The 14,494-nt window shown below is 40.0% G+C and overlaps 1 protein-coding gene across 2 annotated transcripts in view; it reads left to right on the forward strand.

Annotated features, from left to right (window-relative positions):
- Positions 1–14,494, forward strand: part of SLC10A7 (solute carrier family 10 member 7) — a 194,724-nt gene that overhangs the window by 12,169 nt on the left and 168,061 nt on the right. For both annotated transcript variants that reach the window (XM_075929990.2, XM_075929991.2), the window contains exons 3-4: positions 426–562; positions 7,539–7,614. In XM_075929990.2, the coding sequence (XP_075786105.1) occupies positions 426–562; positions 7,539–7,614 (213 nt within the window). The remainder of the gene's footprint in view (positions 1–425; positions 563–7,538; positions 7,615–14,494) is intronic.

Below are 14,494 nucleotides of genomic sequence, written 5' to 3' on the forward strand. Positions count from 1 at the left end.
AAGAGACTTACACTCTTGTTGGCTTTGTTTAGACTAGAGTCATATTTTAAACTGTCTCTATTAACACTATCTCACCTCCCTTGTTGTATCAACAATGGGTGCCTTAGTGTAGACAGGCTCTCAGTTGACACAGTTCTTGAAAGGGTGACCGAGCCAGAGACCTTTTCACTAACCTGCCATTATGGGACCTGAACTGGTATTAGCAACAGTGGGAATTTTTTTCAATGAAGAACCTATGGGAGACAAAGTTTTAGTGTTTATGGGACTTCTTTAGTGAAGGGGAAAATAGACTTCTAAAAGTTTAAAATAAGCTACTTAGATTGCATACGTTTTTGTCTTACTATAAAGGCGACTATTTTAAACAGCACAGAAGTTAACTTATCTTGGCTATTATAACTGCAGCTTCTTCTCTTCTTGTTTTGCAGGAGCTGACAAGTGCTTTGATGCATGTGAAGCTACATCTTTTTGTCCAGATCTTTACGCTTGTGTTCTTCCCAACAGCAATATGGCTTTTTCTTCAAGTATTATCAGTCACACCTATAAATGAATGGCTTTTAAAAGGGTATGTTTAAACATTTAAGAGTGAAATATATTTATGGCTACTTGTTAAGGGCTGCTCTTGCAGTAATATGTGTTTAACAGTTATATAGTGAAGTGATTTCACTGTGTAGTTTCATGCTTTGACACTTGCTATTGAAGAAGCAGTGCACACAAGATTATCCTTTCAGAAACATGGTATCATGTTTAGAAAGACTTGTCAGCTAATTTCATGTGTAGGGAACTTGCAGCAGAGCAGCTTTCTCTTTGACAAGTAGTCTGTTGAAGCTGCTATGCTAGGTTTCAAGATGTACAGAAAAATGATTGCTGAAGAGAGGCTTAAATCTATGAACGCTTTGAAAAAGCTCAGTATATGGCATATGTTTTACAAGTATTGTATGTATTCGGCATCACTGTACACATCCAGATGGCTTTTCAATATTAGTTCTTCCACTAAGTTGTGAAAGAAGAATATTGGAGCTTTTATGTTGGAACAAATCTCTTGTTCTTTGAATTGGTGGAATAAGTAACGGCTGTTTGTTATGAGAATAATAAGCATTTGCTTAAGTGAATTTCTGTAATCTTTAAACAGATGTTTACTGATAAAAAGCGACACCATAAATGATATGATAATGAATAGTACAGAAAATCTTAAAATATAGAAGCATCAAAATTAAACATATGCTGCCCCAGTTATAACTAGAGAGCAGTGCTTTTCTAGCCACTGGAAAGAAACCCTATTGTTCCAGTAATGTGGGATTGCTTTAGAATAATCCATCCATCTAACTATTTTAGTTGTAAATCTGCTTTGTTTATGTGTTTGCAAGGTCAGACTTTAAAATAGAGCTGTTGCTTTTTTTCCCCAAAAGTGTTTCTCCAAGCAGTTCAGTTATGAAATGGTGCATACGTTACAAGTGATGTTAAATTTGAGACAACAAAAACATCATTTAGGAAATGTTAGTGCTGTTTCTCAAAATGATATCAATAGATCGGTTGGAGCAGAAGTATGCCAGTATATCAAAATTAATCTAAACTTGAAACATGAAAATGGTTACAGTGAATATGATTGCAAAGTTTTTGCACCTGCAAGACCAGTGACAGCCTTCCTCATTGTTATAGCCAGTCAAAATCGAGTCCTCACACAGAACAGCCTCAGCTGCAAGATTGTGAAGTGCAAGGAGTTTTGATTCCTCTTTTCCCAGTCTCTTCATTGCCATTTCCACTCCCTTCTTTCTTTTGATGACTTTTTTCATGACACGTTAGAAGGGGTACATTCTTAATAAATAGGGATATTCATCTGAAACTCCCTAAACACTGTTTCCCCATAAAATTTGCATTTACAGTCCTTATACACGGGGAACTAACTATGCAACCATGTTTTTTCTGAAGCTTTCAAATTCTTTGCGAAAACCCATAAAATCATTCTACAGGGTGTCGTGGGGCAGAACTCACTTCTGCGGCGCCTCCTGCTGATTACTTGGGAAATTAATTCTTACTCAGGGCATCCCCTTCTAGTGGTGTCTCACCTATCTTCGCTCCACACTTGTGTTCCGGACCCGTATCACTCCCAACCTGAGGAGTCCTTTTTCAGACAATGCACACTCTAATGGCCTTGCCTTCTAACAGCTGGTGGAGATTCTGCATTAGTTCAGGTAAAAGAGCTGCTCTTCAGAATTTTTCCATACACTCACAATGTTACAGGTTCTATATGTCAGTGGGGCAGATGACTCCATGAGAGTTTACCAGGGAGAACAAAAACATCATAGGGGACCGGCATTGTCCACTACAGTGATTTCTTGCCCCCTTCCAGGGATTGTATCAGCAGTCCTGGTTTCTACTGTCTCTGTGGCCTCCTAGCCTAGCCCCTACGGCTCAAGGCAAAGCCACAGTTTATATGTGCCTTGCCTTGGTGGCTAGATGAAGTGTGAGGGGGAAGGAAAAAGGCCCCTATCCAGGGACCCACTGGTGGCAGCCTTATCCTGCCCTCCTCTACTTCCTTTTACTGCCTCTTGTTGCCTGGGCCACTTTCCCTGTGATCCATGCACCTCCCTGGCCCTTGTCGCAAGGCCTACAGTCTGGCAGTATCTCACCTTAGGCTGCTCAGCACTGCTCTACAGTACTTCTTAGGGAACTGATCCTGCACACTCCTTGGTCAAGACTCCTCTGTGTCTCTGCTGGGCAGCTTCTTATATACATGGCTGCCCTAGCAAGCTTCCCTCTTGTTTGCTCCTTAAAATCCCCTCCCTAATAGGCTAGAGCTCCGTGCAGGCTTCCTCTTGCTTGCTTTAACACCTTCCCAGCCAGTGTGGGGCAGTTGCTCCACCACAAGGTTGAACCTTTCTAGTCTGGCACCATCAGCACTTGACTGGTGTTGAACCAGAAAACTTGCCAGATCAAGGGGGGTCAATATTGTGTAGCAGCATTACCAACATTTTCACTGCTCACTGGGCTCTTAGAAGACAGGGGTAAATTAGAACTAAATAACAGCACAGGACACTGAGAGCCAGGATGTGGCTGTAAACAAAATTTATGGGACCACGGGAAACTTGGCCACTCCCTTGAAAAGTGGACATGTGGTTAATTAAAATCAGACTGGAGCAGAGAATGTCAGGCTAGAGAGGTTCAACCTGTATCGTTTCTGTTTTGACAGTATTTTACCTTTTATGACAATTAGTCTATCCCGTGGGTGTTTCACACACAACTCAGATGAGTGAAAATTGTTTAAAGAGGGTGTTTTCTTTATGAATACTACTATCAGAATTAGGGTTTTCAAGGTATAGACGACTACACAATTAACTGATAAGCCTGGGCTTATCGATTAATCCTTTTTTTGACTGTGCGCACTCCCCCCAGGTACTTCTGCCTCTGATAGGCAGCAATGCAGAGGGTGAGGGGGGACAGGTGGAAACCAGTATGTGGGGGGAGCCGGCTTTTGTGATGGCTCCTCAGACCTGCCTCTCCCCTCCCCCCTCCGCTCGCTTGCAACCTCCTACACAGATAGCATGGGAGTGGGAGAGGCAGGCAGGAGCCAGTGCTGGGGGGTTCTGGCTTAAAAGCCGGTTTCCCCCAGCACCAGCTTTGTGGTTCTGCCTTCCTCCCCCCCACTGCCTCTGTAGGAGGCCCTGGAGGGGGGGCAGTCAGGTGGGTCTGTGAAGCTGGCATGTGTGGAGAGCTGGCACAAATGCCATCTGTATCAGAGGCAGCAGCTTGGGGTGGCAGGGGATTTCCAGGGGGCTTCCCAGGCTGCTGGTCCCACCTCCAGGAACTATCAAATAGTAGTGTAAGCAGTGAAATTTAATATGGTTACATGACTATTCAATTACACGATAGCTAACATCCCTAATCAGAATTCTGGGAAGGCAAGCAGCAGTTGTGTGCAATGGTAGGGGAAAGCTGTATGCTGCCAAAGAGGAAAAATCAAAGGGAGCTGTCGGCTACATGCAAAGTATACAGGACAGGGAGAGCAGTGGAAATCAGAGCCACGGAGTAGTCGTTACTCAAAAAAAGGGATACAACTTAGGACCTCTTAAATTCTAGTTTAGCTCATTTTGGGTTGGATTCTGCTTTGTGCTTATGATTCTTTTGAGGATGAATCGGGAGGATGCAAAGAGCCTTCCCATGCCTTGCACAGCCTGTTTAATGGGCAGGCTGAAATGCGTCCTCTGTGTTTTGTGTAACGTTTGGATGGATCTTGCCCTGCTCTCCAGAGACATTAGGGTTCTCTAGTCAGAGGGGGAGTTGTAAAAGGAGGTGAGGCTACCGTTTGACTATTTCACACACCAGCCAGGACATCTAGAGTCTGGCTGGTAGGATTCTCCTCCTCACAAAGGTAATAGTGTTTGCTGTTGCTGTGTTCTCGTGAATTCCTTGAGGCATTCTGCCTCCCCTGGTAGAGTACCTCTTAGTATTCTCTCTGGGACTGTATTGCTCTGCCCTGTTCTCAGCACAAGGCTCTGTCTAAAAGATACAGCAATCCTGCAGTGCTTCTGAAGTAAGTTAGTAATTGGGTCTCCTGAACGATAGGAGTGACATGTTGGTCCAGAGTAGCTGCCTCTTTTAAAGGAGCAGATGTACCCATTGGGTTTTTAACTGAAGACTTTTTTTTTTTAAAGAAAATAAATTAAAAATGTGCATGCTTTATTTCAATGGTTGTATATTTTTAAAATGAAGGAAAATGAAGTCTGGAGTGACATTTTGGGGGTAAGGAAAGATGGGGGTGGGTGACTTATGGCATAGGGTTGCGAGATATGGGGGGATTCAAGGCAGGAGATGATGGCCTCAGGGCAGGGAGTAGAAGGTGGGGGTGCAGAAGTCAAGGCAGGGGGAGGAGACAAATTCAGATGTTATAATATGGGGCTGCTTAGTAATCACATAGTTGTAACACACTGAAAAAATACATACCAAATATCATCAGCATTTAAACTCCAGACCTTCAAAACCAGAGCATAGATCTTTTCTGTCTGACCTAATGGACTTGTCTCCATTAGCTAACAGAATTAATAGGCTGCTGGCCAGGGGAAGAAGACATGGCACACCCCTTTGTAGTGTGTTGCATACAGCTCATATTAAATAATATGATAGTTTTCAGGCTGTTAGTTTAACATACATATTTTGATATTCATTTGATGTCTATACTGCTAGGAATATATTCCATTTAGTACTTTTCTACAGATTAATATGTTATAAAAGATGTTTAGAAATAGGTCAGTAGAGTCATTTTAAAAAGCTTGCAAATCCTATTTTTGAAGTGGCTCTCACAAATCTTGTTCGCTAAAGATTTCTAGTGCGGAAATCCCTTTTCTGTCAACTTGAGATGGATATACATTTCAAATCTCTACTGATACCTTCTATTTTAATCCACCCCTTTTTGCCCTTTACTGTTTCAGGTGAGAACTTCCATGAACTAAGCATTTTAAAAAGAGGTTTAGTTAAATCAGGATATGATGTAGTGGGTAGAGCATGAGATTAATTATATGCTTGTTTGTTTTTTTTAAGAGGCACCCTCTGTTTGCCAGACTTTTTTGTATATGTTTTGCCTCTCTCTCTCTTTTTTTTTTTTTTTTTTTTTTTTTTTTAAATAACCCTTCTCCTACAAAAACACTGAATGTTTTTAACTCTGCCAGGCATTTTTAGAAGTTGAGGGCACTCACTACCTCAAAGGAAGTTCTCCGCACCTTGCATGACTGGATCCATATAACTTTGCTTTCCAGTCTCTGCAGTTTCCTCTCTAACAGCTCTTAACTGGTGGAGCAGCCACATTCCTCATCCTTTATCCATTCCTTCTTTCTTAATTTTTTCTCATATTTCAAGGCATTCATTAACAACAAATCTATTTTGTAATATAGCTTTTCTGTGCTTACCAAGTGATATCAACACCAAAGGGATATTGATACTACATCTCTGACTGTGAGCTGATACTTTAAAATGCAAAGGAGTATGTCCAGAGATGGCCTTCAACCAGAATCCTGGGACAGAAACAAACACTACAGGCAGTCCCCAGGTTACGTACAAGATAGGGACTGTAGGTTTGTTCTTAAGTTGAATTTGTATGTAAGTCGGAACTGGTACATATTGTAGGGGAAACTCTAGCCAAACATTTCTCCAGAGCTCAGTTTTATTCTCCCATACCTCACTTCCCTCAGTCCTTTATTCTCAAGCTGAGGTGTCTGCTGAGAAAAGCCGCTCCGCGTCTCCCTGGTCTGCTGAGGGGGGCGCTAGCTTCGCGTCTCCCTGGTCTGCTGGGGGGAAGCAGCTAGTGCGGGGTTGCCTCACCCCGTTTGTAAGTAGGGATCCGATGTAAGTCGGATCCATGTAACCCGGGGACTGCCTGTAGTAAGTTTAGGTTGGGCCCATGTTAGTTAAGAAAGAGCGTTATCTGGTTTTGTTGCCTTAAACAGCCCAATCTTAATGGGCTGAGTCTAAAGTCTTGCTGAGTCTTGAAGATCTTGTAAAACCAGAGACCCTGTTGTTGTAAAATTAGTGACTGTGAATAGATGATGCCCTACAAGATCAGAGCATTAGTAAGATCACAATGTATTGCTTGCAACCTTGTATATGTAATATAAAACTTATTACAGCTACAGTGAGTAACACTGTCATGGTACATGAACTCAAGACCCTTCTTTTCAAAAGGGACACTGCCAAGTATTTAGGCATAACATTTAATCTTTCTTCAAATGTATTGTACTCTGCTGTGGCATATTCTCCTCATTAACTATATACCTAAAAAATCCGTGATTAACTGTGTACATTCTACTATTTTTGTGGGATGTACTTAAACAAAAAGATTACCTGCTATTTTTCTCCTGTGCTCATTCTGCAGTGCAGTCACTATACACTGTATATATTACTAACACATCATTAATGCCCAAAGATGCGAACAACACAGCTATTTTAGTTTTCCAGTTTTAAAAATCGAGGAAAAGACTGTGGACCAAACCAGTAAGGAAGAAAATGTTTATTTCCCGTCTTCTTGTAAAATGCAAGTGAAGATAAAAAACTTGACATCTCTTAACAAACAATAAATAAAATTTCTAGTAGCTTTTTAATATGTTTTAATTAAAGGTAAAAGAGGACAGTGTGAACCTAAATTAATGAACCTCCATCTTCCCTCCCACCTGCCCTATAATTCATGTTTTAGAACATGGAATCATCTGTCGAAAAATAAGTGCATACATCTTATGTTGCATATTTTCCATAATTGATGTAGTGTTTCAAAGCACTTTACACTTATAAATAAATCATAACACTTTTGTGAATTGTAAGTGTTATAATCTCCATGGTAGTGATGAGGGAAATAACAGTCACTAACTGATTTATTCAGACTCACAGAGTATGGATGAACACAGTGGCGTGGATGATAACCGAACATGTATTTCCTAGTGCAGTGCTCTAACTAGTAGACAGTTGAGCTTGTGATGAATAATCATTTCTGTTCAGCTTTGTGGTGGCTTAATGCTAGTGACTTGCAGTGTATATTGCATTTTATTTTTTGTGTTTAGTTTGCAGACAGTAGGGTGCATGCCACCTCCTGTATCTTCTGCAGTGATTTTAACCAAAGCTGTTGGTGGAAATGAGGTGAGTAGTTTGTGTTTTTTAATTTGATTCACAACTGATTATATTTTTTGTAAGTTCATTTATACAAAGCTTTTGTGTTACAAAAATTGTGCTAAAACGTACAGTTTATGAAGACTCTCGAAGTTAAAGCACTGGGGGAGGGGAGAGGAGAGGAAGCAAACTTAAATTTATGATGTAAATGTCCTCTTAACATGCTGGCAAATTCCTGTGACTACTGAGACTGCTGTTATTACAAAGTGATATAAACGCATCCATGTGTATAATGGTATATTTCTCTTTTCCTTCCCAATTTGTGTGTGTATTCACCTGTTGTGTATTGTCTGAGTCTTAGTTAGCTCTCTGGGGCAGGGACAGTCTCTGTGGTGGTTATTTGTACAGTGCTTGAGATTATGAGGCACTAAGCCCTGTTTAGCATCCGGAGGCAATACAAAAAATTATATATAAAACTGCATTAAAAGACTGTTAGAGGGTTGTTAAGTCAAGTGCTCAAATGATAGGAAATGCCAGAAAAAGGTTGTACAGACAACTTTAATTCAGTCCCCTTTTGTGTATGTAGTATGATGTTTTTAATTACATGCTCACATACTATTTTTTTTTTTTTTTGCCCAGGGTCTCTACTTTATTCAGTGCATATCATGGACAATGCTCACTGTGTTATCTGTTCATTACTTTTTTCCTCCTCATTTATTGCACACTGTTCAAATGCTGTTCAGAAATCAGAATTATTAATTTCCTCTTTGGATTTTCTGTTCTTATCACTATGGAATCTGCGTGGAAATATTGTTTATTTTCATTGCATAGCAGTGAAATTGGAGATGGTATTATCCATATTTCACAAATGGGGCCAGGAGAGGGGGCATGCCTCTGTTTCTCTGGAAGTGGGTGATGGGAGGGATCGCGTGAGGCTTACCTGTTGTGTTCCCTCCCTCTGGGTCATCTGCTATTGGCCACTGTCAGTAGACAGGATTCTGGGTTGGATGGACCGTTGGTCTGACTCAGTATGACTGTTATGTTCTTACGTTGGAGGGGAGTGTGGTCTAGTCGTCACATATTTCTGGCTCTGTTCCCCTAAGCGTGATCCCTTTTGCCTTGTTCCCTACAGACTGTCCCTGCTTCAGTCATCTCTACCTGCCCTCGCCTTAGCCTTTTCTTCTCGTCTCTTCACTTGCCCAGTCTTGCATGTTGGACTTCACATCCCAATACCAGTTTGCCAGTTCCTTCCTAATCTTGGTGGTCTTCCCAGGCTCATTGTCAAAATCTTTTCCCTCTTCTTCTTCAAGTCAGGGAGCATCCTCCTCCAGACTCCTTGGGTTCCAGAAGTGGTAGCACTGAGAGCACAGAAGATACAATCTGCCTGCTCTCAGTTCTGGTGTATAGTGTTACAACAGCTGCCTGGTGCTGGAAACAGCAGTTGCAGGAAAACATCTGTAAATCTGCTGCAGCTGTGGGCTGTAGCATTCTCAATGCAGATAGAGAATGTATCTGCCAAATTCTAACAAGTCCCAGAGCGATCATATGTATTTATTTGTGGCTTGGTCAGATTCAGGCTTTTCCCACATGGGAATAGTAGAAGGCACATGAATGACGCCAGGGCAAAACTCCCTGGAAAATATCAGTTTCTTGTTCCAAAGCAAGGAGGTTGTAGAGCTTATCAAATGGTTATGAGAATATAACATAGGAATAACAATATATTTTTCTCTGGCTTCAGGGAGTAGCCAAGTTAGTTTGTACAGGATAAACTTAAACAACAAATGGTCTGGTAGCACTTTATAGACTAACAAAACGTATAGATGGTATCATAGCTTTTGTGGGCACAGCCCATTTCTTCAGATGACCGGAGTTTTTACTCTGTTACTGAAATAACCTTTGATTTGTGAAGTTGTGTTTAATATCTGAAGCAAAATGCAGCTACATGCTTGCATTGTGGTAGTGATGGTTAACTGTTATCACTTCTAGTCTGCTGTTGTCTCATCAAGCACTGATTCTTCTACTTGCATGGATTGGTGGATTTTACAGAGTTAGGGATTTATAGGGGCTTCAGTAGATTTTAGAAGGGTAGAGAGTGGTGGATAGTTACAAGATGTTAGTGAGAAACATGAAGTGGTGATTAGAGATGCCTAGTTTGAAATAGCAGACACTACTGTGTTTCAGTCTGGATTCTTTGAATTCAAGTACTGAAGGCAAAAACAATGTAAGTCTTTAGAGGAAATATTAGAGAGTGTGGCCTAATAGACAGAGCACTCAGCTGGGGCACAGGAAACCTGGATTCTATTCCCATCTCTGCCACAGGTCTGTTGGGAGACTTTGGCCAATTCATGTCATAGCTCATTCCCTCCGTTTCCCCCTCTTTAAAATATAAGGATAATGGTGCTTACCTCGTTTGTGAAGCACTTAAGCTCAATTGATGGTAAAGCACTATATAATAAACTCATTAGATAAATGCAACATTTTTGTTTTGGTCTGGATAAGCATGAATAAGTATTGACTGAGATGCTTGAGGAGTTTGCTGACACCATTAGGCTAGAAATCGCTGGGGTAACTGGAGATTTTGCAGCATAATAGTTGAAACACTTGGACCATGAATTTAAGATGATAAAGGGAGGAGGTTCTGTTAATTCTATAAGGATTTATTTTTAAATCAGCATGTAGTAGAGAAGGCATGGTTTTGTTGAAACAGAAGGGTTCAGTAGGTGAACTTAATCTTAAGGGTAATTTGGGTAACTACTTAAACTGTGTTCAGTGATTTGAAATGTCAGGTTCTGGGACTTTTGGTGCAAAACCAGATACATTTTGAAAATCCAGAATCAGTAAAATGAGTAATTTGTTTAGCAGCATACATGGGCACTTATAAAGCTTTAAAACCTACCAATACTTGCGTATTTCTGTTTTGGTCTAAACAAACTCTACACCAAAAAATGACCACCAAAGCGTGGGGTGACCTTGATGTACATTTAAGAACACTGACTCAGAAGTTACAGAATAGAAAATCATCAGAAGCAAGTAACACTTCTCCATGTTCCTTCATTGCACACATCATTTGGTCTTCTAACACATGACCCGTACAGCATGACCCTCTAGTGCACTCTACTGCCTCTGCCATCCACAATGCCTGCTCAGATTGGCTTTGCAGAGTGCCTGCAAAGCCATCAAATTGGCACTATTTCAGACTTTGAGAGCAGTTGAGATGAAACTAGCTTTTATGAGGAACCCACTGCTAATAGTCCCCTGCTTTTTAGAGTGAGAGGGGAATTAAGCTGAGGACATCTGCAGGTGGCACTCATGGCATTGTGATATGGGGGAGGGATTCTCTCAAGCAGCCTCAAATGCTTTAGGGTTTTGCAGGTCAAAACTGACATCTCTTAGACTCCACTCAGCTATGCGGATGAATGACAACTTGTTTAAGGTATTTGGGAGCAAAAGTAGAGCTTATACAAAAATTCAAGGGAGTAATAAACCTTGCAGCTTTGTAAAAGAGAAACAAAGGAAAGGCAGAGGAGTGTGCAGTGAGCAAAAGAGAAGTATGATGTGCAGATGTCTCAGTATGCTCTGACCAATAATAAAAGATATTTAAAATACCGTATTGGAGTTCAGAGGATGACAGAAGGGGCAATCCAGTGAGGCCACTAATAGGATGGCAGAATAAAATGGTTCTTAAGGATTTCAAGAAAGGACAGCTGCTCTTATCTGCAGACACTCGATGTTGGGGTGATCACTAATGGCACTAATGGGATGATGCTATGAGAGATGCTGCATCTGTGGCTGACTAGGAAAAATAGCTTTCTTTGAGGTTTCCCCAATTTATATCCATTGTAGCAGTTGGGAGAATCCAGAGTGTTGACTCATCCTCATATGTACCACTGCTCATCTCCCTTTGACAAAAGTCACGCAAATCTTGATGAGAGGGTCATCCTCTCAACTCTCTCTCCATCCATTTAGGCCTTGTCCCCACTATGAGATGAGGCTGAATCTATTATAGTCTATTTCCTACCACTTTATTTTGCAAAATTGAAGGTCCGTGTCCCCACTGCTTTCTCACTAGTCTCCATTTCTTCTTCTATTATTTCCCTCAGAGCGCTGATATCTTCATTATCCCTACGAATAAAATTCTAAGATGGCTCAAACCAATTGAATTTATTTGGAAAAGCAATTTCAGGTGCAGGCCTGGAATTCACTTAATGTAGTAAATATGTTGTGTGTAGGAAAACTCTGTTCACATGAATGTTGGCAAAAAGTAAATGCAAAAGTGTCTATTGTGAAAATGACTTATCAATATCTAACTATTTTAATTTGAGAAGTTTTCCACACTTTTGCGTGGTTGTACCATTAATAATTTTTAGTATTTTCCCAGTAACAAAAGATTTTGAATCTGCATCTATAAGTCACCTAAATACTGCTAAAACTCTGTGGTAAATGTATATATGCTTCTACCTTTTGTAAAATGGGGACAGTAATTTTACCAAAATTACAGCGTGTTGCAAACTCATAAACGAGCTTTCAGATCTTCAGGTGGAGAATTCTATAGATGTGCAAAATATTATTAAAAGGTGTTTGGCAGAGAACAATTATAGTTATTACACTGGAAAAAAAGACTGATAATTAGATTAAGTACAATAAAAAAAATTAGATGACTTTTATAGGCTACATTTTGAACAGTGTAACTTACTACACAAAAGCCAAGACAGGACTGTGGCAAGAAATCACATCAGATAGGTTGTGTTATAGAAAAAATGACCCTTTACGACCTCACAAAAAGGAATTGTAGAAGTGATTATTTTATTTTATTTTGACACTTCATTAAAAATCTATAGTCTAAATAATTCCTTAATTTTAGTCAGGCTGTGTTCTTAGTTTTGTAAGCTCTGGCTCTGTATGTACTGGATATGCTGTTTTCCAAAATAAGATACAGCTGTATATTCCAGTCAGAGGACTTCTAAACATAAAAGAATGAAATGCAATGAAAAAGCTAATAAATGCATTCAAAGACCAAGATATTTGGGGAAAGTACAAAATTGATTAAATTTGCTTTATTTAAAGATGTGTAAAAGATAAAAACCAAATTGTAAAATGAATGGTACACGAATATCCTCCTGGGAAAGGAATCAAAGGGAGAATAACAAAATAAAAATAAATTAATGTTTTTAACTTGACATTGTAAAATTAACTGCATGGGAATTATCACACTGGCGAATAAATACTGGAAAATTCCTGTGTTTGTTTTTTTTCATTAAAAACAAACAACAAAAAGGTGAACACTAACAACAGGGCAAAGTCAGAAGAAAGATATTGATTTTTCTAAAAATATCAGAAAGCTTCTTTGAACTGTGTGTATATTTACACTAACTTTCTAAAAACAAAATGACATGAATTTAAAGGCAAGTGCAAGCCTTAATGGTGTGTGTTTCTTATTTTGTTTCGTTGTGGGGGGAATTGTTTGATACTGGATGGTAACACACAAATATTATGAAACAAGATCACTTAGGATCTTAATAGGAAATATGCACATTGCAATGTTTGGCTTTCTTCAACCCTTTTATGACTATATTTTAAATCTTCTCAAGTGATCTTGCCTAAGATGTTATGAAAATGTAGTTATAACCTGGAATTTATAGTCTGTGTTACTATTTTTCAGGGTTTGGCATGTGTGCAAGGATAGGGTCAGCAAGAGGGCAGGACTAGTCCTGAAGGGCTGCATTAGTGTTGGGAAAACTTTGGCTTTAGAATTTCTTTCAAAGCCTTTATCCTATTTGTTTGCCTGTAAGCCTAGCTTCCACTGAAAGAAGCGACTCTCCAGCTCACCTAAGCTACGTCTATACTGCAGTGCTATTTTGGGATACCAGAGGTATCTCGAAATAGCTAATCCGTATCTTTTGAGAGTGTCGTTATTTCAAAATTTAACAGGCTTGCTATTCTGATGGTCCTGTAAACCTCATTCCACAAGGAGTAAGGGACATTTTGGAATAGTGATTTATTTTGAAATAAGTGCTGTGTAGACAGCGTGAAATTTTGATATAAGCTATTTAGTAGCTTATTTTGAGCTATGGATGCAGTGTGGCTGCACTCCTTGTAAAGTCTACAGGAGAGAGCTTCCCTTACAAAAGATTGGGCTCTGGAGATGCTGCTTTATACCTTTCCCAGCTGAAGATCTAAGACATATTAGAGCAGGGATTTTCCCTGCACCTTTTGTAAATACTTCTATTCCAGGTTACCTGAGAAGTTTCTTACAAAGTGCATTTGGGCTGAGGAAAGACACAGTTTGAGCTTCCTTCCTGTGTTTGTCTCTTGGAATCCTTTTTTTAGCTCACTTATTTAATTTCTCCTGTGTTAGAGCATTGAGGCCAAAGCTCCATTGTGCTAGGCACGATTCAAATGTATAACCAAATGATCCACGAGCTTGACATAATTTAGACAGCCTAGAGTTACTGGGATGGCTGCATCCTTGTCCTCCCTTCTCAAGTGCTCCCCTACAGTGCTTAGGCTTTGACCTCTTTCTTATCCTGTATTGGGATTGTGTGATATGCACACTTTTGGATCAGGGCCTGGGCTACATTTCTCTGAGTACCAAATATGATGACTAATTTACCCTGCAAGCATTTCTCTTTGGAAACTTGTGATAGCCTGCATTAGTAATGAAACAGAAACAGTTTCTTCAAAACAAAGCCCAAGAGAAGATTTAAAATAAAGAGGCTTTCTTATGTATTCCCTTAAATAATCTTACCCTCTCTATCCATAGCTCAGGTGGATCTGACTTGTTCCCCATCTCTGAATTGGAGAAATAGCCTATATGGTTTGCAACCTGGTCCCTCTGTTATTTTTTGTTTCTCTGGGTGCATCTAGACGACATGGCTCCGTCGACGGAGCCATGTAAAGTAGTTTACGCGAC

The sequence above is a fragment of the Pelodiscus sinensis genome, chromosome 4 (assembly GCF_052426305.1).
Source record: "Pelodiscus sinensis isolate ZL-2025 chromosome 4, ASM5242630v1, whole genome shotgun sequence".
NCBI lineage: Eukaryota > Metazoa > Chordata > Testudines > Trionychidae > Pelodiscus > Pelodiscus sinensis.